This window comes from Columba livia, chromosome 4, assembly GCF_036013475.1.
Source record: "Columba livia isolate bColLiv1 breed racing homer chromosome 4, bColLiv1.pat.W.v2, whole genome shotgun sequence".
Taxonomy (NCBI): Eukaryota; Metazoa; Chordata; class Aves; order Columbiformes; family Columbidae; genus Columba; species Columba livia.
In genome coordinates, this window is record NC_088605.1 from 2,419,685 (window position 1) to 2,445,446 (window position 25,762).

Consider the following 25,762-nt stretch of genomic DNA (forward strand, 5'->3'; position numbering starts at 1 on the left):
GGTTTTATGTCTCCCACTGCTGCTTCTGCACCCCCTGAACACAGAGACTCCCTCTGCCAAAATCCCTGTGCTGGCCTTGGGTTTGAATTCATGCAATGAGGCTGGGCTGGGGAAAGGGGACACCTTTTAAGTGACAAGCAGCCTTCACTGTCTGTTTCTCTTGGCATCCCACTGTCTCCAGTTTTCCTTAAATCACCATCTGAAAGAGTCCTGTTATCTCCAGAGTACCTCCACTTTCCATTAAAAAATGTCTTTTTTTTTGACCCTAGACTATCCTAATCCATGCTTAAGAATGAATTCAGTGGTCAGAGCTGCTGTGAATATGCCGATTAAATTGTTATTAATGTAACAGAGTTTCCTAAAAAGTAAATTGCCATTTGGGACAACATTTTCCTCAAAATAGTCCTTGCCCAAAGCAAAATATAAGGAAGAGGTTGTTTCATTTGAGGGAGGGAAAGGTTGGTTGGATAATTTGAGAAAAATCCCTCCTTTATGGTCTAAATGAGGTTTCTAGCCATTATCACCTTGTAGCATAACTCCATAGCTAAATTTGATATTAAATACCTTAAACTCACTGCTCAGCTTATGGCATGAGCAACAAGCTCTCTCCTGCTAACAGGGTGTCTCTTATTCTCTCTGTGGGTAGCCATGAGACAGTGCCTCTACCCAGCCATGCACATACAATGTCAATACAGTATTTTCCTTAATTTACTAAAAGTGACATTGATTTCCTGCTTGATCTGCTGTTCTTCTGGACCTGAGCACTGTGGCGTTTTTCACATAATGAGCCCGTTATTCAGAAGCACTTATGTGGTGTGGGAACCTCATTTCCAGAAGTGGGTTACAATTTTAGGAGCGTGTCTTCCAGACTAAAAGTTCAAGAGAAATCTCTCATTCCTGTGCCCATTGGTGTATCATGGCCCTGGCCCAACACTACATTAAGGGTTCAGGACACACCGGGCTCTACTTTGATGTATGCTTTGGTGTCCATAGGAAGGAAACCTGGATTCACAACCTGGAAGGACCAAGGGAACATGCAGGCCAGGGCTGCTTATTTCTGTGACTCTTCTTCTTCTCTCTTGAAGTATGAGTTAGTTAGCAGCATATATGTGTATGAGCCTGTCTTCACTGGGGTTACCTTGAGTAATGGCTGCTGGGATTAGTCATGGGTATGAGCAACCATGGTATGAAGACAGTCCTGATGTGTGTGCATATCTGTGTATTATTAGAGCTCTAACGAGAGACAACACAGACATAAGATGTCCCTACATTATCACTTAGAGAGTAGCAGGACAGATCAAGCTCAAGCTGCTACTTCCTCCACTCCCAAGCCAAAGTGCTTGATGGTTCTCATGAGGAGCAGCTGAGGGACCTGGGGGGGTTCATCCTGGAGAACAGGAGCTGAGGGGAGACCTTCTGATCTCTGAACTGCCTGAAAGGAGCTTGGAGCCAGGGGGGGTCGGGCTCTGCTCCCCAGGAACAAGCGCCAGGAGCAGAGGAAATGGCCTCAAGTTGCACCAGGGGAGGTTGAGGTTGGATCTGGGAACAATTTCTTCCCCAAAGGGCTGTGGGGCATTGGAACAGGCTGCCCAGGGCAGTGCTGGAGTCACCATCCCTGGAGGGTTGAGCAGACGGAGATGAGGTTCTCAGGGACATGGGGTAGTGCCAGTGTTGGGTAATGGTTGCACTCAGTGATCATGAGTGTCTCTTCCAAACAAAATTATTCTATTCTGTGATTCTATGATTCTATGACCCCACATGCAGACCAACGGCCTTACTATGGTGACACCAGGTAAGAGTGTGGCTTGCAGGATGCAAGTCCCATATGACTCTCACGTGTACCTTGTTCTACAAGGCGAGGGATGTGACAGACACATTCATCACATGATTTTCTGCTGCTGAATGTGGCCTGGAGGACTTCACTCTGCTCCCAGAGCAGCCAAAGACCTACTGTGCTCAGGAGAAGGTCAATCTATGGTGCTCAATTTGATACAGCCCTACGTAAGCAAGTGGCAGATGAAAACCAAGTGTCCTGATTTTCATTTTCATATCTTTTACTCCTGATTCACACCACAACGAGGGCCCCACTGAAACTTCAGAACATAGGCTCTTCAACAGCCTTGCTGACCACTGGTGGGGTCAGAGCCTCTGCAGTATGGACATTTGTACCTCCAGAAGAAGACACAGAGATGACCAGTCACACCAGCAGTCTTCCAGCCCATGAAACTTACCTATCATCTCATACTCTCATACACCACTGACTTCACTGCAGAATCAACACCACCAAAACTAAGACCAAGGTCTGTTCCCCATGCAATAGAGGTGTCTATGATATTAGCAAAAATCCAGACTCAACAGACTGAGCTCTCTGGAATTATTGTGGCTTTAAAGTTGCGTAACTGTGATTACAACTCCGTCTTTACATTAATTCATATTTCACAGGCCCTTGTTTTGGATCTTTCACATTGTGACTCCACTGGGGAAATTCCAGCTGCATGTTCTAGATCCATGATGTGTTTTATTTTGTCATCTATTTAGTCTCTTGTCACTGTGGCTACTCAGTCAAAGGAGAGACAAATTATTGTGGCTTTCCCCTGGGCTGATGTAAATCAACATAACTTCAGTACGGTTGTCTGAGTCAGCTGTGTCTTCACTCAGTTGTGCCAGCTTCTGATTTCATGAAATCGGGGATTTCTCTGTAGAGAATGACATTGCAACGAGCTGGGAATGTGCGGCACAAAATTCCCAGCTCACAAAAGCAACCTAAAGAGGGACTGTCTGAAGTGGGGAGTAGATAGACAACTAAGTTTGCAACTTGCATCACTAGCGAGATCACCTAGTTAAATATCTGGCCCCAAACATAAGCCTAGACTTACAGGAGATAGAGGAGACCTGAGGGAACACAATGCTTGCTGAAGCCAGGTGAGCTTCACAGGCCAGAGAGAAGCTCAACCCACCTCAAACCTGTTCCCATTATTTTTGACCTGTTCCCATTATATTTGTCCCTGAAAAGTGCCTCACAAAATCTGCAAGAAAACTGGAACTGGGTAAAGTACGAAATGAGAACTTCAAGGGGGATGGCTGTGGTCACTGATGACACAGAGGCACCTTGAAAGTAAGTGGATCCAGCTTCAGAAAACACTTAAAACTAGGCTAAAATGATCAAAACCCTCTCAAGGATTTAGGAGATCCATCCTTATTTAATCAGACACTTCTGAATTGGCTCCTTCTTCAACACTGGAGGCTCTTTTTGCCTTAATGAGCCATCATCTCCTCCTGGGCAACAGTCAAGCCATGTGAGGAAGTCACCTTGGCCAGGCAAACCAGCCATGCATAGGCACCTCTGCCGTGCCTGGACCTAGTTTTGGAGTGCTCCAGGGTCCCTCTGAAACCACTAGAAATAAACATGCCATGGGTATCACTTACCTGGCAGTAAACCTGGGGTCTCAAAGCTCCATGTGCAGAAGCCAGCATCTCCAAACCCACCTCCCAGCTGGGGAAACCAAGCCATGGAAAGGTTGAGGGACTTCCACTGTGATTGCTAGGAACTAGGGCAGGAGCTCTTATCTGAGGCTCTTGTGTTTTGTGTAGACCACACCAATCCACCAGGCACACGTGCCACCTCTCCAAAACAGGCTACGTGTCCTCTCAGAATCGTAGAATCATGGAATACAAGAATGGTTTGGTTTGAATGTACCTTCAAAGTTCATCCAGTGCCCTCCTGCCATGAGCAGGGACATCTTCACCAGCTCAGGGTGCTCAGAGCCCCGTCCAGCCTGGCCTGGGATGTCTCCAGGGATGGTTCATCCACCACCTCTCTGCCCAACCTGGGCCAGTATTTTACCGCCATTTGTGCCTCATGAGGCATAAAGCATACAGCGTAGTGTTCACTGCTGATCCCACATGTGTTCTTTAGGTGTAGATGATTTGGGGAGGGAGGAGGTTCAGCAATGCCTGGAGATGAGGTGCCTGTTCCCCTCTCTAGGGTAATCTGCAAAGCTGTGAAATGCTTATTTTGGAGATACTGAGGACAGTGGGAGGTCAGCACAGGTACATTACACCTGATAATATCTTGTGGGGGAGGAAAGGGAGAATGGTCTGATCTTATTAGAGAAGGTTAAGGTAGAAAAGCCAAGCAGTCAAAAGACAGATGATGACAGATCCAAGGCTGTCTGTGCAGTTTAATTCCTTTCCCCTGGTGCATATCCATTCTGATATGGTCTTTAATTGCATGATTAAAAATATTGATAATGTTCTTGGACAAGATAATGATCTGTAGTGTGGAGGTATTGAGTAACTAAAGACACAAATCCTCCTCATTGGTACATAAGCAAGGCAGATGCAAGGAGCTTTTTCTTCAGCTGAATGCAGGGTCCAGGCTTCTATAAAGGGAGGAAAACCACAATCCCTTGTGACAGAATTATGATATTTTGGCAGAGAGAGGAGGAGTTAGGGGCCATGGTGGACAAGCAGTCCTGATGATCTGCTGAGATGATGTTCTATGCAGGACTCAATGCTTCTTGGACACAGAAATGAAAACTCCACACTGGAGCAGACCAGCACAGCTGGGGTGGATGCCAAAAAAGTGAGGACAGACACCCTACTGCCCATCCAGATTCTGGACCATTGGATCAGCGGAGTAAAGAGCTGCAGAAATAATTCGTAATTCTGCAAAGACCTTCCAGGAACAGAGATTTAAAAGAAAGAAGTTGTTACAAAAGGGAGATGAGTGGTGCAGTGATTCTGTTATCAAAGTGTTTTCAACAAGAGGGGAAAAAATCCTCACAGGGAAAGAAGTAACAAGAGGGGGAAGAATTTACAGCAAAAGAAAGGAGCCAAAAGAAACACATTTTGGCAAGAAGGATGATCAACCATTGGCAAAAAATACTCAGAATGACAACAGATTTCTTTGTGTCTTGAGCTTTTCTAAGCAATGGTGGGCTCTCTTGAAAACACACTTGAGCCAAAGAGAAATTATAGGAGTCGTTACCACTGTAAGTAGATGCAATCCTCTGGCCTGTGTAAGGGAGCAGGTCAGCTCTGACCACCTGGCCTCTGAACTTGTGAATCATACAGTCATTTTGCTTTCTGAAGGGTTCCTGCCTTGCTCACGCAGGCAGTGCTGAGGGATTTAATCAACTGCTTGCTGACCACAGCAGAACAGTGATGCTCGCACATCCCAGCTGCAATGCAGGTCCCCATAGAGGAGCAGCCAAGCCCTTCAGACCTTTCCCCTCTTCCACCCATGGGTGTTTTTTCCTCTAAATAACCTCACAGTGACTCACTTCTACATGTGGTATAGTAGCTTCATTCCGATCCACAACCACATCCATCCTCTGTTCATCCAACACAGACTCTTAATTCCTACGATCCCAACGCCTACCCTAATTTGCTGCCTCTCCTTGGCCTCTTTTGCTCCATAACAGCTGCTAACAACTCAATACGAGACCACACAAGCAAGGGAGATCGCACTCACATCCTAAAAGTGCCCATCTTCTGCATTTCAAGCAGGATTCTCCTCTGAGGTTGTACCAGCTCTTCATGGGTGGGTCTGGTCTGGAGATGGGCTCATGCCTGTTCTCTCCTGGCTCTCATTCGGTGGTTTTAAAAGAGTATAGCAATCCTCCTTTCCCAAGGGCTCTGTGTTTTCTTCCTTGTTTGGTGATTCTCAACCTTATTCTGCATCGGGACCTTTCTGCTATTGAAGAGGGCACCATGGGGAAACACTGTAGGAGCTTAATTCTTCCTCGGGTACTTGGAACCTCTAGTTCATCCACAGCTGAGAAAACACTTTAAAGATGAAAAGCAGCCGCTGCCGCCCTTTGCCTTATTATTTATCCCCGCAAACAGCCAGGAACGCCGGCCCCCAACTGCAATAGCACTTGAGAACTGAAGTCTGACTCTATAAGGTGAAAGGCAGCAGAGGAGCTGGACTTGACTGGTAGTGTTGTCCCTGGCCAGGTCTCAAAGAGCTCTGAATTACTTTCCACTGTGTGATGGAGGAAGGGGGTCCTCCCAGACAGACGCTGGCACAATTTTGTGTTGTTTTCAGCAGCGCAGCACAGGGCTGAGAGCAGCCTAAACGTGCTGTGTGGGGGAAAAAAGAGGTTATTGGAAAAACAAATGCCATTCAAGGAAAGCTATGATTAGCTGGACTTTATACAGACAGCTAAGGGGAAAGCTGAACTTTATTGCTTCTGGCTTTTTCAGCTGCCTCTGGTCTGTTCAGACTTCACGACACTTAATATCAGAATAAACATTAAACTTTTTTAAACTGGCCAATTGGAGTCAACAGAGAGCAGAGAAGAGAGACCAAACACACTGCTACTTGCATTGATTAGATGATAGAAAATGCAATTTCCCTTTAAAGGTCCCGTCGATTTAAATGTCTGAAATTCACTGATGTGCAATAGAGTTTTTAATAGTCCACATGTTCCTGGTAAACCTTCATAATCAATTTTCCTTATGCTCTTCTCTTGTATTATCCATCATAATCATCTTCCCCCAGCTCTCATCAGCAAGCAATTCTGAATTTTAGGCTTGTTTGCAACCTGGTGACCTTCCCCTCCACTCCCCCCCAATATGAAACCTATGAATAATCATTAGAACTGTGTTATAAATAATTGCATGTAATTAAATTTTAGGATTATGCTCCTGTTCTTGGGTGGACTCTTGCTTTACAAGGGCAAGAAAAGCTTTTGAGCTTCTGGATCAAGTTGTCTTGGATTATAAGATCATTCCTTACAGCAAAATTCTTTGGTTATTTGAGCTGAGACTCAAAACAGATTTCCAGGACAGAAACAGAGAGGGCATAAGGAGAAAGTTCAGCATCTAGGTTCAAACCTTGCTTAATAACTTATTATTATTTAATTTTCTTCCATCCCCTGGGACCTGTAGGATGGAAAGAACACGTAATTGCCATAGATGCGGGTCTAACTCAGGTGAAGATATCATGACTTTAGGATGCTGTTTACTTCATCGCTGTTTCAGAAGTGTTGCTTTCCAGGGGACCCTGTGTTTATAGACGATGACACTTGCTGGCACTTTGCTGCTGTGTTATACTATGAAATCCCACCCCACCTTCAGCAAGCTCTGATTCTATCTATTAATTCCTGACACAAGCCATGGGTCTTCTCTTTAATCAGCTTGCTACTTTTTCCGACAATGAAGTTAATGATCCCTGCTTTGGCCTCATTTGACACTCGGGACTTACATTTTCATTGCCATCTCTCTTTGTTTCAGTGCACCTCCAGTGAACATCCCGTTCCTATGTGACCAACATTAAGCTCCAAGGGTCATATCCCTCTGATTTCATATAAATGTCTACCTAAAGCTGAGCTGACTGCTCTTTGTAACACTCTTCTTGGTTTCCAGTTGCTTCTCCAGAAATGTGAAGCCTTCCCATGGGACTGTGTCACATCTGCAGTCCCGTTCATGTCTCAGGTACCCTATAGCATCTGGGATGGCTCTAAGTGCCCACACATGGGCAGCCAGCTCCTCTAGTATTATAGAAACTTAGACACTTAGCTCAGATAGGAATGACTAAATGGACACAAGACAATTCCCATCTTTCTTCTTCTGTACAGCCCTCCTATGACAAATAATTAAATATTTGCCTTTTATTCTATATTTTCTACTTTACTTTTTTAACACATTGCCTCCATGGTTCATTACCTGCCCATTTCTTCCTGCCTGCTGCCCAGTGCCTCAACTCAGCATCTGTAGAGGAAGCCAATCTGTCATCTCGGTTTTGGAACAACCCCAAGATATGGTCAGTTTTTATTCTCTATGATTCCATGATTTTCTCTTTCTCTCATATAGTTTCCACTGTGTTTTCCCATTCTGTGGCCTCGACATTGGTTTTATGCCTTTTATTACTAACAGTTAGCTGGGTGAAATATCTATTTCACTCTCCTTTTTATGAGATGTAGTTGAAAAGACTTGCCAAAGTGGCTTAGATCTTCCAGTGCTGCTCCTTACAGCTCTGCACAGCACTCAAAATATTACACGAGGTACAAATGCTTGCACTGCTTCCAAAGGTAGGTTTTAAACCCAAGTTTGATGATTAAAATAGCACCTCTTGGTATAGCTTGCAGTCAGCCCTTGATGTTCTGGGCAATGTAGATGTACATAATAAAGCACACTCCTGTGTGTAAAGTTGTATTAATGCATAGACTGGAGTTATTATGTGACTGTATTGGTAGAGACTATACCATCATGTTGGTTTGGGATGAGAAGGGTGGATTTCATCTCCTTCTAGATTACTCACAGCATGTCCTTCCTTGTGAATCCTTGAATTTACAGCCTCAGTGTCCTTTTACTGTGGAGTTTTGTTTCTTTCAGTATAAGTTCTCATGGTTTTGTCTTTTTTGCTCTTCCAACACAGCCTGCCTTTTCACTTGCATGACCTTCCACCCCATGATTGTTGTCTGTCTCCCCATATCAGCCTGGTTAGCTATGAGGGTGATCACAGTTAATGAGTCTCCCTAGTCTCTCCTGTATCCGATGAAGACATGGAAGTATTTCTAGAGAGTAACTGCAAGCACCTAATTTAGGTTCCTCTAACCTAAAGTTAGTGCCTAATTCTTAATTGGTTCTATGTTGACTGACTCTGCAGTGATGCTACAATATATATTCTCTACCTACATACATACTTACATTTAAATACATACCTATATATACATAAATACATATATATAACTGCATACCTAAATTCCAGCTGTCTTGAATTAGTGCTCATTTCTCACCGTCTTTTCTCTTCTCTTTTCCAGCTAGAATTTCATCCTGTTTTTCCAACTTGGCTTCCTCCTGTAATCTCACTTTCTGTCTTATTTGTCCTCACTTATGCTTTGAGCTTGCAAAATCCAGCCTTCATATTTAATATCTAGTGTCAGAAGCAAAAAAAAAAAGGTTGGCATGAGAAGAAGGGATGATAGATAGATGCAATGACCTGGGCTGGTACAGACATGTACACAATTTTGTCTTTGAATCCAAGGTTGCCTGGAAAAGTGCCACTGGAGAACATATATTGGAACCCTGTGGTTTTGTAAAGTCAGGAGAAGGATCTCTGTTCCTTGATTTTAATCATCATCCATCTCCATAAAACTTCAGGGGGGTTTAGCTTTTGTTTGAATGAATTTTGTGACTTCCAGAGAAAACAGAGGCAGGGGAGTATAATTGAGAGCTTGTTTAGTGCCAAATTCATCTTAAAGCAAGGAATGCAAATCGAATAGCAAGTGTTGAATTATATATGATTAAAACTGCTTCAGACCTTGCAAAGAAAAATAAAAAAAGAGCCTTTTTGTTCACTAGTTAATCATGTAAAAAAAAAATAGTGGATGGAACAAAAATGAACTTAATCACAGAAAAAGGGGTCACAGTTCCTGTTGACATATGACTGGGTTCTCTATCATAACAGTGCAGTGCAGGATGCACTGTCATTTAAATGTTTTAAAGAGGTACATTAAGAAGAGAGTTCATTGATAAATGACCCTTTAAAAATGGGTGAGAGTCTCTCCTTACCAATGAATGTTCAAGGTCTGCAGAGTTGTCTTGGCCCATCTTGGATGTTTTTGTGTTTTGCAGGCAGGGCTGGAAGGTTTTGCAGTGCTTTGCAGTATATAATGATGTACAGGATAAAAAAGAGTGTGTTGAAACTGCTGAAGGCATGATCCAAACGCTGTCCATTTCTGCTAAGAGCTGCTAGCCTGGCAGTCACTCAAACTCAACACTCATGGACTTTCCTGATCCAAAAAATGACAGAGATAAAACAAAGAAAATGTAATTTTCTCCTTGCTTCTCTGCAGTAAGAATGGTAACCTGAAAATAAGTCCTGTCCCCCGCTGAACCAACAATGTTGATGTGCTTTTAGGACTGTTTGATGCAATGGGCATCATGGCTACCTCGGAGAGCTTGGTGAACTCCATGTTCTGTCTTTGAAGACATTGAACTTATTTTGTTGTTGGCAGCAGTGAACAAAGGGACACTGTGTGCTCTGCCTTACCAGGAGCCCTGCAGAGATGATGCTGGGGTGAAGGAGGGTATGGAGTGAACAAACTGGACCAGGCTTCCCAGGGAGGTTGTGGAGTCTCCTTCTCTGGAGACATTCAAACCCAGCTGGACATGTTCCTGTGCGACCTCACCTGGGTGTTCCTGCTCCAGCAGGGGGATTGGACTAGAAGATCTTTTGAGGTCCCTTCCAATCCCAAACATACTGTGATACTGTGAAATAGGCTTGGCTTATCCTTGACCAGCGGTTCCCTCAGCATTCTGGCAAGGATGGAAAAGAAGGACACGAACCTCCAGTGTGTGCTGAAATGTCCTTTAAAAATGACTTCCACCTTTCTGCTGCTTTGGTGGTAGCTAATGGATAGCTATGGAGCTTCAGTAGCTGTCTCTTCATTACACAGATGGGCACCTGATACATATGGAGTGATGGCCAGATCTATTTGCTGAACAAATAGAGGTACTCATGGATCTGAAAATTTAATATAAATAGGAAAACACCCTAATATCTCTCATAGGACCTCGATGTTCTCTGGGGCTTGGTCAGTTTACCCAACACAGGGCTCACCCCCACCCCTAGCAGACCATGAGAAGAGGGAGATGCCTTTTCTAGGAGAGTGAGATTTCACATGGACTTTATTCACTTTTCATTTGGGTCTGACTCCAGCGTGGTTTCATTGATTTTGAAGTGGATGTTCTCACTTTGCAAGTCCATATCAGCCACAGGATGTTCAATAATCACAACTGGACACTGTCATAGGGACACAGAGCGGGAACGAATGACACGTACACAGTCTGGTGCTCCAGTGGAGAAGGGGGGATGCAAGAGCCATCTCTGACAGGTGCCTCTGTAAATTATTCCACTGTTGGGGATTAAACAGACCCTCCATAATATGTTCCACTTTTTAACTTCCCATATAACATTTTTCTTAATATCTAACTAAATCTTCCTTGCTGCACATTTACTCAAAATTACTTCTCATCTTACATCCCATGACAGTGAAGGGCTGCCTATCACTGTCCACTTCTGGGCCATCTTGTTTACATATTCCAGTACTCTGATTTTGTTTCTCCACAGCCTTCTTCTAAAACTAAACAAATCGAGTTCTTGCAGACTTTCCTCACCCTGTAAAACTACTTATAATTTTAATGGAATTCCTTTGGGATCTTGTAATCTTCCTTAGCACGTAAAACAGTGCCAGTCCCAGAACCAGCCCTTGAGTAACACCACACATCATGGGTCTCCACTTGGACATTGAGCTGTTGACCACAACTCTTTGAGTGCAGACATCCAGCCAATTCCTTATCCTTACCCACCAAGTGGTCCACCCATCAAATCCTCGTCTCTCCAATTCAGAGACAAAGATGTCATGCGGGACAGTGTCAAATGCTTTGTACAAGTCCAGATGTGGAGCATTTCCCAGGTGTACTTCTCCCTCCTGGTCTCTCAGGCTTCCATCGCCCAGTGCCACTTTTGCTTCTGTTCAGCGTCATCCTCCTGATTTCAGACACTGCCTTTAGCATATCAAGATAATTTTGAATTCCAGTCTTGTCCTGCACATCGCTTGTGACCCCCTCCTTGTCTTCTCTCAGCCACAAATTACATAAATCTATTCTTTATTCCATCATCCGAGTAATTATAAGAATATTGAGCAGTACCAGGCTCAAGACAGACCTTTGGAGACCTTCTTAGTCTGAAAATGTGCCATTGCTGCTCTTCTTGGAGCACAGTATTCATGAGCACCCACATTACATGGTTGCTCAGAGGCCATTTTTACGGGTGCATCATGTGGACCTGTGCCAAAAAGCTTGCAAAAGTAAAATCATACCTTGTCACCTCCTTACTTTCCTGGCCAGCCTTAACCACGTGATTCCTCTATAATTTATCTGTTTTTTTCTGCTGCTTCTTTAAAAATGGCATTTCTTTGTCCACTCCTTTGGGATCTTGTTCTCAATGAGGGTTGGGAAGATAAAGATGTTATTTCTCTGCCATTACTTGCAGCTGATATACAGAGACCCAATGACAGGTACCGGCAACCCATGGGAGAACATATTACTGTATAAGCAGTTCTGCAGCATGGGGGGATTTTAAAAGAGTATTTGAAAGGAAAATCTCTTATTGTATGAAGAGTGTGGTGGGATGTAACAAGAAGCAGCCTGGATGTTATTCTGAACGTCTTACCCAAATGGGTCCTCAAAGTGTTTTATTTCCTTGGAACTGTTGCCCATCTCATCACTCACCACACGTCCTGGCTTGGCCAACAGCAGAAGTTCAGGGTCTTGCACATCATTTTATCAGAAAAGGAGAAACCCATAACATTCATGGCAGATACATTTCTGTTCCTGATTTATGAGTATGTATCTGTCCATCAATGGATCACCAACACAAACATCCCCCTCCGCACCCGCAGCCTTGCCCCATCAAGTGTTTTGCAGTTAACAGCTCTTCCATTGAATCAGCTGCACTAAGAGACCAGGACAGATGGAAAGCTTTTTTACTTGTTTTTTTCTTTTCTTTTTTTGTCCTCAGCATAAATGCTTTTTCAGGTTTACATCTTTAAAAAAATCTGAAACACCAGATGGTATCAGGAGCAGGAAAGTGATACACTGCAAACAAGTGTAGACCAGGAAAGAGGAGTGATGGTATGCAGGAGGGTTAAGTCAAGCTAAAACTTTAATAAACTGAAAAACAAAATTCATCAGCAGAGCAGATGGGTCACAGTCAAGAAATAGATGAAGTTCTGACTTATAAGTAAGGTCATTAAAAGAGGGAATCTGGTTTAAAAGAAGAAACAAAGGAAAAAATGAAACAGTATTCAGATGTCTTTAATGGCATTGGTGAACAAGGCATGGAAATCTGAGCTGTCAGATCCTAAGAGCTCAGTGCTTCGGCCTCCAGAAATGCTCTTCTGTTCATGAGATGGAAATTAAGGAGTTTGGACTATCTACTAGCACTGTAAATCATTTTTAGAAATAGAAGCCACTGCAAACTGCCTGCCCCTGGGAACAGAGGAAAGAAGGACAAGTCCCTCGGACTGAGATGAGATCCCAAAGAACTCAATAGGAATATTCAGAGAAAACATTTTCCTTTGCCTGCCAAGGGAGATGTTTCCAAGACAATGGCTGGAGATGTGTTTTGTTTTATGCCGTTAGCTGCCCCTCTTGGGTCCTTGCAAATTGACCTGACTGAGAAGACTTCAAGACTCTGCATTTTCAGTGCCCCTGATGGGAGATGTTGCTTGTACAAATTTCCCTCTGGGTTTTAGCTTGCTGCTGAGACTTTCGACAGGAAAGTGCAAGAATTATTTGAAGGAAATCAGGGCATTGCAATGCACATAGATGATATGCTGAATAACCGCGAGGGGAAGAGAAAAAGGGGATGAGAACAAAAAGCTGCAGAAATGTGTCAGGAAATGGGACATGGCAAGACTAATCTAATTTAAAATCAGAAACGTGAGATATTGGGGAGAAAGTATAAGTGAATTGGCATACGCACAGACTCTGGCCAAAGCCAGGCGATTACAGAAATGCTGCTTCAACAGATAAGAAAGATTTACAGAGTTTGGTTCCTGGAATAAAACAAGATGACAATTCTTCTTACTGGGATGTTATTCAGAAAGACTCCGAATGAAACAGGACTGAAAACCTGGACAGGGAGATTTGAAAGTCAAAGGGAAAAGAAAGCAAACACCTGAGTTTTGGCAATCTGTGCCACCTGAAGATGAACCTCCTGGACATTTAGTCCCTCTGTGAATGACACAAGACGGTATGACAAAACTCTTCTGCATTTTGCAGACCAATGGCATTGGTTTTCAGAAATACTCTGGAAACAACATCTTAATGCACAGAGGGGTGGTTGTGCTTCAGGAGATGCTAAAGGAATATATTCAGGTAGGGAAGAGGGATCCCAACAAAAAATGGACTCCAAGTTCATTGTTCCCAAATCAAAAAGCTCACTGACCTGTCAGAAAGCAACAGGGTGTTTAGTGTTAATTTTTTCTGCTGCATCCATGATTTGAATCATCTGCAAACCACAGCCCTGAGAGTGAGGAGTCTGTTCTTGAGGACTATGTGGAGAACAGCGTAACACATGCAAATCTGTTGGAAGAGATTTCTCTCATCTCAAACACAGGAGGGAACAAACTTCTGGAGGCCATGGTGAAAGACAAGGCATTGCAGAAAGCTGTTAACACTGTCACTGAAAGAAGGTTTGGGAATTACAAATCAATTCAGATCAGAGCTTTCTGTAATTGATAGTGTTGTGTACCGACGCAAAAATTAGTAGTGCCAAAAATACTTCAGCCCTGAGGTATTCTATAGAACCTGTGAGATCCTAAAAATGTATTGCAGTGGCCACAAATGAACACAGAGAAGAAGAAGAGGGTTAAATGGATATGTGTGAAATGTGTCAATAATTTCTACCTTAGAGAGAAAAAACTATGATGATGGGTCAGATATAGTGGATGTGTTGGATTACCCAGGGTACTCTGAGACTGCATTATTAGAGACTCTTCTATTATGGCATCTTGTAGGAAACAGTAAACTTTTTATTGGCAGGTATGGGATTCCAGAAATGGTCATGTTTTACAGCGGTCCTTATTTAATTGACAGGACTTGGCAAGATTTCGAAGAGTGGCGAATGCCAGCATTCTTCAGTTAAATGATATGAAGCAAAGTGGAGTTAAGAGAGTTAAAAAAAAATACATATATTATTTATATATGTGTATAAAACCATTACAGGCTGTGAAAAAGATCCGTATCTCACTCTGCTGGACTTACGAAAGCTGCCTGTAAGGCACTGATCACTGCTAGCTGCAATTTTGCTCAGAAAGCTGAGAATCAGACTGCCTTGCTTATTTAAATCTGGCCTGGCAAGCTGGGCTGATCTCGAGGCACAGATAGATATAAAGATGTATAAAAATACATGTGCAAAATCAAATGATAGCTGAGCAGCTCAGCTACTACAGGCTCTGTAGCTGATGACCCCTGAACGCTGTTTTAGAGGCAGCTGAGCATAAGCTGCAATGAGAGAGTAATTTCTCTTTGCAAAAGGGGGAGATGCAAAGGGCTTATGCTCAGGAAATAGAGAACACGTTAACAGCACGTTCTCAAAATCTCCTACTGAAATACAGGCTTGTGAAACTTATTTTTTAAATATATATTAATCTTGCTATAGGTCTAGACTGTTGAGGAACCCAAACACCACAGTATTAAGCTCTTTGGGGAATCTCACAGCTCAGTGACTGTATTTGGGGAGTACACACTTCTCATTGCGCTGCCTTGAGAAGAGTAAATGTAGCCATTAGAAGCAAAAGAGAAATGTCTGTACTAACAGTTGGCTCACATAGCACTTCCTTTCCTCTGATGACTGGAGAATCAGCGCCATTGAAATTGCTGATAATGAACTTGAGCATGTAAACCAAGTAGGGGAGACTATTGTGAATGTCTAGCATGTAGCTGACATAATGAATACTACTTTGATTGAATTATTCTTTAGTTGTCCCAGTTCCCCCATATATAGACCTCCATTTGTCTTTGCATGTCTCTGCACGGGATTGTCCCACCCTTGCCCCATGTTTCCTGCATCTTACCTTAGACTTATATGTGGGACAGGGACTTTTGATTTCCTTTATGTGTGTCAAACCCAGTTACGACCAAGGTCATCAGTTTCTTGACGATGGTGCAAAGCAAGTCATCAACGTTGCAGTTGTAATTGGTTGGCCAGAGAGGTGGTGGATGAACCAACCCTGGAGACATCCCAGGCCAGGCTGGACGGGGCTCTGAGCACCCTGAGCTGGTGAAGATGTCCCTGTCATGGCAGGGGGGGCACTGGGGGAGACCTGAAGGTCCCTTCAACCCAAACTGCTCTATGATTCTATGACTTTTAGGAGTCTCTGGCTTCCCATATAAAATTGCCCCTTTTCACCTCAATTCAGGGTCACAACATGCTTAATAACATTAAAAACATGAGGATTGCTGCTTTCACCATTGCAGTGGAGAGCTCTGACGTGTCACACACTTTTCTCAAGGACATCAAAGAGGAAGAGAAAATGTCACAGCACTGGACATGGCAAATGGAAGTCACCCACGTGTGGAGCATTACAGACGATTTCTATCCTTTTTAGGTCACTCTCAGTTCATCCGAATGCAGCGCTAATTGAAGTTATAATGACGCCTCTTTCAATGGCAGCTTTCATTCGGAGTACTTTGATATGCCAGTAAGAGTTATGTTAAAACACCAGCAATAAATACACGTTCAAAGCCATACACTTAGTGCCTCAGCTGTAAAGTCTGTACATGGTCTCATCAGCTGTATTTTTGACTGAATAGATGCTAGGCATGAACAATACTCCCTGCATTTTCCACACTGTGCCATGTCTCTCAGAGAAAATCCATAATAGATTATTTTCTTACAGACAAGATGCCAATGATGTCTTCCTGGGATCAACCTCATAGGAAGAATAAAGATCATTCCGAATAGCAAGAGTCCTCGATATTCTTATTGAGTCACCTTCCTTGGGATGTGCTTTTTACAGCATACGAAGGTGAAATACCAGACTTGGATTAACAGGAAAACATGCAATCAGAGCTCTTGCTCACCATCATATTTTAGGTGAATACGGGTATGTCTGAGTCCTGTCCAGGACATAGAACATCTCTGGACAAGGGACATCAGAGGTCAGAAAGCAGATAGAACACAAGCTCATATGATCAAGCAGACCCAGCCAGAGTTAGACCTGAAAGGGAGTGATCTTGGGTCTAAATTTTCTTTGTTATGCCTCAGCAGAGAATCTTCATGTCACTACCATCTGTCCAGGACATTTTAAAGCCAAACTTACATGGAACTTCTGGTTTTATACATATCTTCTTTAAGCACTTAGAGATCTCCTCCAGCACTTGAGACCTCACAATCTTCAATACAATTGTCCTTAGAGATCCCTGCTAGGTGGGCTCATCGCACAGGATGGGATGCTTATTTTTAGGCACCTGTGTTAAGGTTCTAGTGACCACAAGCCCCACTAACCACCATCTCCTGTTGGTGGCATAGCTGGTTTGCTTTGGGATGGGAAAACACCTCTGTTACACCAGAAATCAGGGACTGAAGCCACCCAATATATCAATATCATAGTGTCCCCAAATTTTGGCAAGCAATGAATGTGACATGGATCACATTCACTGCCAAAACTTGTGTCTTGTTGCATGATACAGGTTTCAGAGAACACATTTCAGAATAACGTTTGAGATTTCATGGATGCTCAAGAGCCTTAAGCCTTCTTTCTGGTCAGATGGGTTAATCTTATTCGGAATATGTACACAACTATTTGCAACCAGGTCATGAACTGAGCGTGATGGTCTGATTTGCATTTTCGTTTCATAAGAATATTGTTTGTAGCTGATTTGGTGGTTAGTCTGGCTGAGTCTAGTCCAGCAGGATGGGGCATTCCAGAGGCATCTGTAGACAACAAAAGCTGAAGCCTTGTCAAAAAGGATGTGTTAGTGTAGGAAAGTAATGACATCTAGAGAGACTTCACCCCAAGTCATTGTGAGAGATTTCATGAGGAATTATTTTCTTCTTAAGGCTAGTAGAGTTACGGTGCAACTTCACCAGACCACAGACAATTAGAGGGCTCCAGATTTTCATCCCACTTTAAAGTTTGCGGACACAGTCCAACAATTAATGCTTTATCCCCCTTCTTTTTTTTTTTTTCAGTCAGGTTCTAGTCATTGTCTTGGTAGAGGACAAATAAATTGCTTCATCTTTTCAGGCTTCATCAGAGTAACACTTGCCTCCTTGGCAAATAGCTAAGAGAGCTACAGATGTGAAAAGCAGTCAAAGACAAGTTGGGGATTATTGAGTTCATCTTGCCAGATGTCTAAAATCCAACTCACCGAGCTCTCTTTGGCTTTCACTTAACACTTGTGACCACGTTTCACTCTCACTTTGCAGTGTTAAGTCCCCACTTGTGCAAATCCATCATGCCAAAGGATGGCTTGCTCAATAAACCTCCTGCCACGGGAGGGATCTTGACCAACAGGACAACTCAAGTTTTCAGGCTTCTCTGAAGGTATCTAGGTGTCACGTATTAGTCTGTGTTAAGCAGCTAGAGAGATCAGAAGAATGTGGTTTCTTTTGGTTTTGAATCCACGCTGGGGTAAATTATCTTCTACTCAGATCAGCTATTAGAAGAGAAGGAACCACTAAGTGAATGTTATTGTATTTATTTGTATTTCTGTAGTGCCTGTAAAGCCCTGCTTGAAGGCACAGAGCAAACACAGACAAAAGATTGCTTATAACCTGAAAGTAAGGGGGGAAAGGTCAGAGTTGTAGGTACAAGGCATATTTTTAATATCTGCTCGAGACATGCAGCATGTTGAACTTTCCAGTATTGCTTTGACACCCTCAGACATTACATTCCTGAGCTGTTCTCAGCAAATTCCACCATCTCAGTGCTGACTGGAAAGAATCACCAGTGAAAGAAGATCAGTTTGCACTGTGGGAGTTCATGATGTGTATGTGTTATGTTTGTAAAAGTATCTTAAGTCCGCAGAGAGCTGATAGCAATGAATGGTGTCATTCTGATCGTATGAGCTGCTCTGATCTAATCCAGCAAAACAGTGAGCCAGCACTTCGAGTGTTCATGGTGTTGGAGCACAGAGCATGCACTAAGCTCAGAGCGAGATGGATGGAACTTTCCCTTGCCTGGAGAACAGCATCCCGAAAGGAATTGCTGGGCACTGCAAAATCTCCCAGCCATTTACACAGGTGGGCTGGTAGACTGATTCTGGGTGGTAAAACACCAGCCCAGGTTGGCCAGAGGGGTGGTGGATGCCCCATCCCTGGAGACATCCCAGGCTGGGCTGGACGGGGCTCTGAGCAACCTGAGCTGGTGAAGATGTCCCTGCTCATGGCAGGGGCCACTGGGGGAGCTGGGAAGGTCCTTCCAACCCAAACTATTCTGTGATTCTATGAGGACACCTATCCAGCTTTACAGGCAAAACAAGGCTTGTAAACAGACACCTCTCACACAACATGACACATTGTATGTGACGTGTCCTAGTCAGCAGAAGACCTCTGAAGTGCAGCAGGCACACGAGGTGACAGAGCAGAAGGGATCCCACAGCATGGAAGATGAAAAAGCACAGGAAGTCCATCCAGCCTGAGCATGAGGGGAGTGAGAGGCAGGAGCCTTCTGCATTGTACCTGTACTCATTATGCAAGATTTGGCAGGCCTAATTTAGGAAGAATTATGTAAAAGATGGCCAACTAACCTGAAGGGATAATAAACCACCCCTGTTGCTCTGTTGGAGATGTCGGATAGTTATTCTCTTAGCAGCAAATATTGTAAATGCCAAATGTTCTGGAGTCAACTGTTTGTCATGCAAATAATAACAATGTTCATTGCTCCATAGGACTGTGTGTGAATCAGAGGTGTGAAAGGATTAACACCTCATACATACAAAAAACAGAGGGGAGGGGGATGTACCCCAAAGCCCCAGGCTGAACAGCACCAGGAGGAATGGTGTTGTTGCTACCAAAACATCTGAAACCCAAGTGTTGGTTGGATCAGAATGGCAGAACCCCATGTTGGTGCTCTCCAGGTATTTTGTTCCCCATTTCCCAACTGGCACATGGGGTCAGTGTCACCCTTTCCTACCCCAGACGCAGCTGCATTTTCTTAGTGAGTGAAATTATCCCCTTGGAGGAGAGTCAGACCTCCTTGTTGAACAAAATGCCCTTTGAAACACCTGTATAAGAAGAACTGAGGGTCTGTTAAGTGAGTGGGAAGAACTAGATTTTTCTCTTATGTCTGTACATTAGGAGTAACCTTATATAAGTGTCACTGAGGTAGGCAAGAGCAGAGACAGATGTGGAACATAGCTACAAACAGGATGTGAAAATAAACTCATTACTCCATCTGCCCACCGTAAACAGCGTGAAATTAGCAGCAAGTGAGGAATAAAAGCCCAGACAAATGGCCTTTTAAAGAGAGCAGAGGGAGCTGGAAGTTGTGCTATTAGAAAAGCAGAGATATGGGAAGCCCAAGCCATGCACAACCCAGGGCATATCAAACCCCCCAGGTCAGGCAGAGGCGGAGGTGGAGGAAAATCCTGCAGTGGAGAGTCCATGAGGTGCAAGTTTTGAAGGCAAAACCAGGAATGTCACTCCATCTTTGGGAAAGAAGACCTGATATTGCTTTTGTCCCTGTCGGTTAGGAAGCAGCATCTATTTTATAAGTCACAGAGATTATTTCTTTTTTTTCCTAAGAGGTGCTCTCTTAATGTTGCAGAAAATTACTCTCTCAGGGGCAGTGTGAAGAGGAAAACGTGGTGTTATGTTGTCTCAGTTGCAAAGACATCGCTAACAATAAAAGCCCCTGAATGATTTGGGTTTTAAGTGACGTGATTATGGAACAGGTCATTCGTGACGCTCCACTTCAGGTTTCTTCAAGCAGCTCTGTCATAAAGTCTGAACGGGGGTGTTTTATGCTTTGGGCTTGGGCTGTAAATATTCACCCCTGGCCTTTGTTCTATGAAGCAAGTCTCAGCTTGAGGATATATTTACTTAAAATTTTGCAGGAAAATTTCTCAAATGCTCAATCTGCTTGATTTATTTAAAGTGGGATCCCAAAATGTTTTACAGCTTTTATGGGCTAACTGTGTTTATAACCATCCTGGGGAGTATCTTCTGCAATTCATGTAGCGGAGAGGGGAAGGAGGGTCATAATTTCTATTTTAACCTACTTTTCTAGCATCTGACTTGACACTGACAAAGTCATCTCTTCCAGAATAAAAACTGCCATTCTTTATCCTTGTCCAGAGGAGATCCTTTGGAGAAAGCCAGGGCAAAATAAGTCAAAAACAAATATATAGTTTTTACCCCTATAGATTCAGCTCAGATATGTGCACAGAAAATTCAGTGGTGTCTGGAAGCAGAGACTATAAGCAGCTCTGGCTCGTTTTATAGATCTTAGTGAAATTGCAGACCAAATGATATTTCAAGGAAACTGTTTCCTTGTGTTCAGAGTTCTTCAAGATATGATAGCCCAAGGCAGAGTTTCCTATATGTTGGAAATCACTTCTCTCTCCACATTTGGCAGATCCAAACAAGCCTTGAGTGCTAAATAAACCAGGTCTATGAATAAATCAGGGGTAGGAGAATTCAAATTTGAGGTGTTGCGAGATTTGAGATACCCAAAAGCTTCACGTTGGCCATGAGGCACTTTGAAATAGTCTGGAGTTTGGTGGAAGGTTTTGCATTTGAGATGCCATTGGGATGTTTCAGGAGGAAACCTCCTGGTGGGTTTACTCAAAGTTTGTAATAAATGTAATTGAAATACCTGAACACCAGCTGCTACCTTCTACAACAGAAACAGGTCCTTCTTAGCAAACACCCTGAGACTTCTGAGGGAAGAGAAATAGATATATTGGGCTCAAGTGGTGAACATGGGGAGCATCAAAGACAGGTGCAGAAATTCAGGGCAGGAGAGGTAGCAGGTGGAAGGAGGAAAAAAAGGACTTTATGGAGAGATCAATAGACTCTTGGTGGGAGGAGAGATCTCATGAAGCCCTCAGAGATGGAAATTGGGGCCACACATTTTTCCCAGGAGAGAGTATTTTCTAATGTTGTCTGAGTTGAGTCCTAGCAGGAGCAGACCCTGGAGGGGCTCAAAAACCAAAAGGTGCTCCCACCTTACCTACCCCATGAAGGGGAAAGTATCCTTACCTTTCTGCTTTCTATCCAGCAGGAAGACAAGTTCTGTTAGGAACAAAGAGTTCCTTCGGGAAGCATTTGAGAAGTCCTCCTTCAAGGTCATGGCAGCAGTTTCTGTTTTTATAGGATCTGAAATTATGTTATAGGCATGGGGACTGATTCTCCCCTTCCATAAACCAGTTTTCCCTCTTCATCTCTCCCCCAAGCCATGCCTGACCTAGGTCAGCATGCTCCAGAGCACCCCACCAAATGGAAGGTGGTGCAATTCACCTTGCCTTTCACCCCCTAGGTGCCACCATGCACTCATGCAGCCCATGTCACAGGCTACAGTGAGGCAGCCTGTCCCCTGCAGTCCATAATGCTCCATGATGGAGCAGATCTCCACCTACAGGCTATAAAAGTTAAGGGTGGAGCATCCCATGGAGGTTAAAGGAGGAGCAGATACCTAGCTGCAGCCCATGGAAGTTAATGGTGGAGCCGGTATTTGCCTGCAGCCCATAAAGGACCGCAGGTGGATGTTCAAAGGAGGCTGTTGCCCTGTGGGTAAGTCCATGCTGAAGCAAGATCCTTGCAGGATCTGTAGTAAGAGGAGTCCAGGGTGAAACAGGTTTTCTGGCAGGACTTGTGATCTATGGGAGAACTGTACTGAAGCATTCTGTTCCTGAAGGGATCCATGCTGGAGTAGTTTGTGAAAACCTACAACCTGTGGGAAGGACTCATGTTGGAGAAGTTCATAGAAAACTTTCTCCCATGCTGGAACATAGAAGATCGCGAGGAGTCCTCCCCTGAGGAGGCAGGAGCAGCAGAGACAGTGTGTGATAAACTTACCACAACCCTTGTTCCCTGTCCATCTGTATCGATTCAGGGGTGGAGGTAAAGAAATTGAGCCTGGGAGGAAGGTGTTTTAAGATTTAGTTTTTATTTCTCATTATCCTACTCTGATATGATTGGTAATAAATTAAATTCATTTCTCTCAGTTGAGTCTGTTTTGCCCATGACAGTAATTGCTGAGTGATCTCCCTGTCCTTATCTTGACCCACAAGCCTTTCATCATATTTTCTCTCCTGTGTTCAGCTAAGGAAGGGACTGATTGAGCAGCTTTTGTGGGCACCTGATCTCCAGCCAAGGTCAACCCACCACATCCTGTTTCCAGACTGATCCCATTCAGGGCCACTTTCTGAAATCAGGAGGACCCTGGTTCAAGGAGAAAGAGGGCACTGCTACTGATAGCCCAGTAACATAAGAGAGGGTTGGTTTGAGGAGTTGAACCTCAGGTTGTGCCATGGATCCTTAACATCCCTTTAATGTCGTTTCACCCACTCTTATTTGCAACACTGCTGAGAAGTTCTGTAGCACACTTGAGCACCCAATGTGTGTCAGCCATATCATAGGGGTAATTCATGAGCAGGAGTGGTGAGATCTGGGATTTAAACACCCCAGCTGACCTGTTGGGGAGGGATCTGCCTACTTGATGACTTCAGAAACAAGGTCATTGCTTGTAGAGTGGGTGGTGATGAGAAGGATTTCCATCTTTGCATATGAAGATGGGTGTTCCAGCCTGGTTTAGCTCATGGGATAGTAGGACAAGGGGTAATGGTTTCAAACTGGAACACAGGAGGTTCCACTTAAATTTGAGAAGAAACTTCTTCATAGTGAGGGTGGCAGAGCCTGGCCCAGGCTGCCCAGGGAGGTTGTGGAGTCTCCTTCTGTGCAGACATTCCAACCCGCCTGGACACCTTCCTGTGTAACCTCATCTGGGTGTTCCTGCTCCATGGGGGGATTGCACTGGATGAGCTTTCCAGGGCCCTTCCAACCCCTGACACTCTGGGATTCTGTGATGGGATGTATGATTAATTTCCCTATGAGGGTTGCTCCACCACCCTCATGCCCCATCTCCATTTTTCTTGCAGAAGGTATGGCGGAAGCTGTCAGCTCAAGCAGGGACTGCCTTCAAGCAGGCGAGTCCTGCACCAACGACCCCATCTGCAGTGCCAAATTCAGGACCCTCCGGCAATGCATCGCAGGCAATGGAGCCAACAAGCTGGGCCCCGACGCCAAGAACCAGTGCCGGAGCACCGTGACAGCCCTGCTCTCCAGCCAGCTCTATGGCTGCAAGTGCAAGCGAGGCATGAAAAAGGAGAAGCACTGCTTGAGCGTCTACTGGAGCATCCACCACACGTTGATGGAAGGTCAGTTGAGCAAGGTGCTCACTTCCGATGTTCTTCTTGCAAGGGAATTACTACTTTACTACTGGGGCTTTGTGCAGAGTCCCCCAGCACCAAAGTGGCTGCAAAAAGGTCACTCCTGTAGTATTCTGTTCCCTCTCAAGACCTACTGACCCCCATGGCAATGGCATTTTGGGGAAAGCAATCCTAAGAACCTCAGACACCTCCTCCTTTTTTGTTTTAACCTGGTCTCCTGTTCTTTTTATAACATTCCCAGTATACCTTGAGATCTTTTGCTGGGGAAATGCATGGTATGTTTAGCATCTAAGTATGCTAGCCAAGACCGTGAAAGCTGTGGATTTTACAGAAACACTATAGGAAGCACGGACATTGAGGAAAAAACAGAATTAGCTTAAAAAAATCACCCTCTCAGAGGCTTTCAAATGCACCAGTGTCTTTGGGTTAGTGAAGATTTGGGGCTGATGACAGCAAGTTGGAATTTAAAGTGTTCCCACAGCCGGTATTTAGTAAGTTTGGGTTTTGACATTTTTTAAGAGTCATCATAAAAGCACGCCTCAGCGGCCATAACTCTTCCTTGTCAGGCTGGTGAGTATTTTATGCACCATGAAAATTAAAATGGGGAATAAACCAGAACCTTCCAGCCATGGGCTGCAAAATAGATTAATAAAACACTGCTGGCTGAAAGCTGAAAGGAAAGGTGCAGGGTGATAACACAGGCCAAAGGGCCAAGCAAAACAAAGAGGATGGAGACTATAATGCACAGGCTTGCCAGAAAGGGAACTGCTTCATCAACTTCATGGAAAGCTTTTGGGCACCACAGCTTGCAGGATGCCGAGCATGGTGACATGAGCTGCCTGGGGAAATAAGAGACCTCTGTGCTCTCCAGGATCCAACCTTTTCCATAGTTACCTGCCAGGTAAGCCTGTATTTTGCATTGAAATGAAGCCTGGGGAAGTGGTGAAAATCCAGCCCCTCCATTCATCTTCACAGGCTGAGTTGCAAGCTTCATGGCCTGAAGCTTTGGACATGGTCCATCAGTGATGTAGTTGTGCAGGACAAGGGTGTCAGGAGGACTCCCAGCTCTGGGACCGCTGCTGGAGGAGAGGGAAGAAGATGGCAGGGAGTGCTGGGGACAGGTGTGGGTCTCCAGATGCTGAGCAGGAGTTGGGTGCTGGATGGCCAGGTTGGGTGGGCTTCCTGCTTGGGACCTTCATCCTGGGGATGACTGTGAGAGGGCTGCTGTCAGAGACTGCCAAGACTCTGCCCTACTCTCATCTGCTGTCATGTTCCATTTTTTTCAAGCACCGAGTTTACTTGCAATGCAGATTCACACTCCCAAACCTTTGATTTCCTTGCCTTAATTTCCCCGGGGAAATATATTTCATAATAGTCACATGTTTTAGAGTCCTTACACATGTTTAATTGACTGAGAAAGGAAGCTGATCTACATGCTCTGTGTAGGGCTTTGTCTCTGTCATACATACCCAGGAGGCTGTAAAAAGCTTCCTAGAAACCCTCTTATAAAATCAATTGTGGAAGTGTGTGCTCAGGGAATTTACAAAGCATCCTATTTACTCAGCTTCTCATGAGTGCGCCTGTGTTTAGCCACCTTCCCATTTGGAGACACAATAACATGATGACAACCCGATAACAATTCTCTGATAAGGTGCTATATCATCAGGACATAAAACTGCTACACTGAACATACAAATGGTCCCCTCTCCAGTCAGTAACGATGCAAGATATTTCAATGAAGGTGTAAAGCTGCCTTGTAATGCACCTGTGGTAATTGCACAGGGCTGTGTACCCTGGGAGCTATTTCTTCCTGACCGCAGCTGGTGATCAGCATATGCCCCAA

The 25,762-nt window shown here is 44.2% G+C and overlaps 1 protein-coding gene across 1 annotated transcript in view; it reads left to right on the forward strand.

Annotated features, from left to right (window-relative positions):
• Positions 1–25,762, forward strand: part of GFRA4 (GDNF family receptor alpha 4) — a 76,504-nt gene that overhangs the window by 33,628 nt on the left and 17,114 nt on the right. The window contains exon 2 of the mRNA XM_005506442.3: positions 23,629–23,907. Coding sequence (XP_005506499.3) covers positions 23,629–23,907 — 279 coding nt within the window. The remainder of the gene's footprint in view (positions 1–23,628; positions 23,908–25,762) is intronic.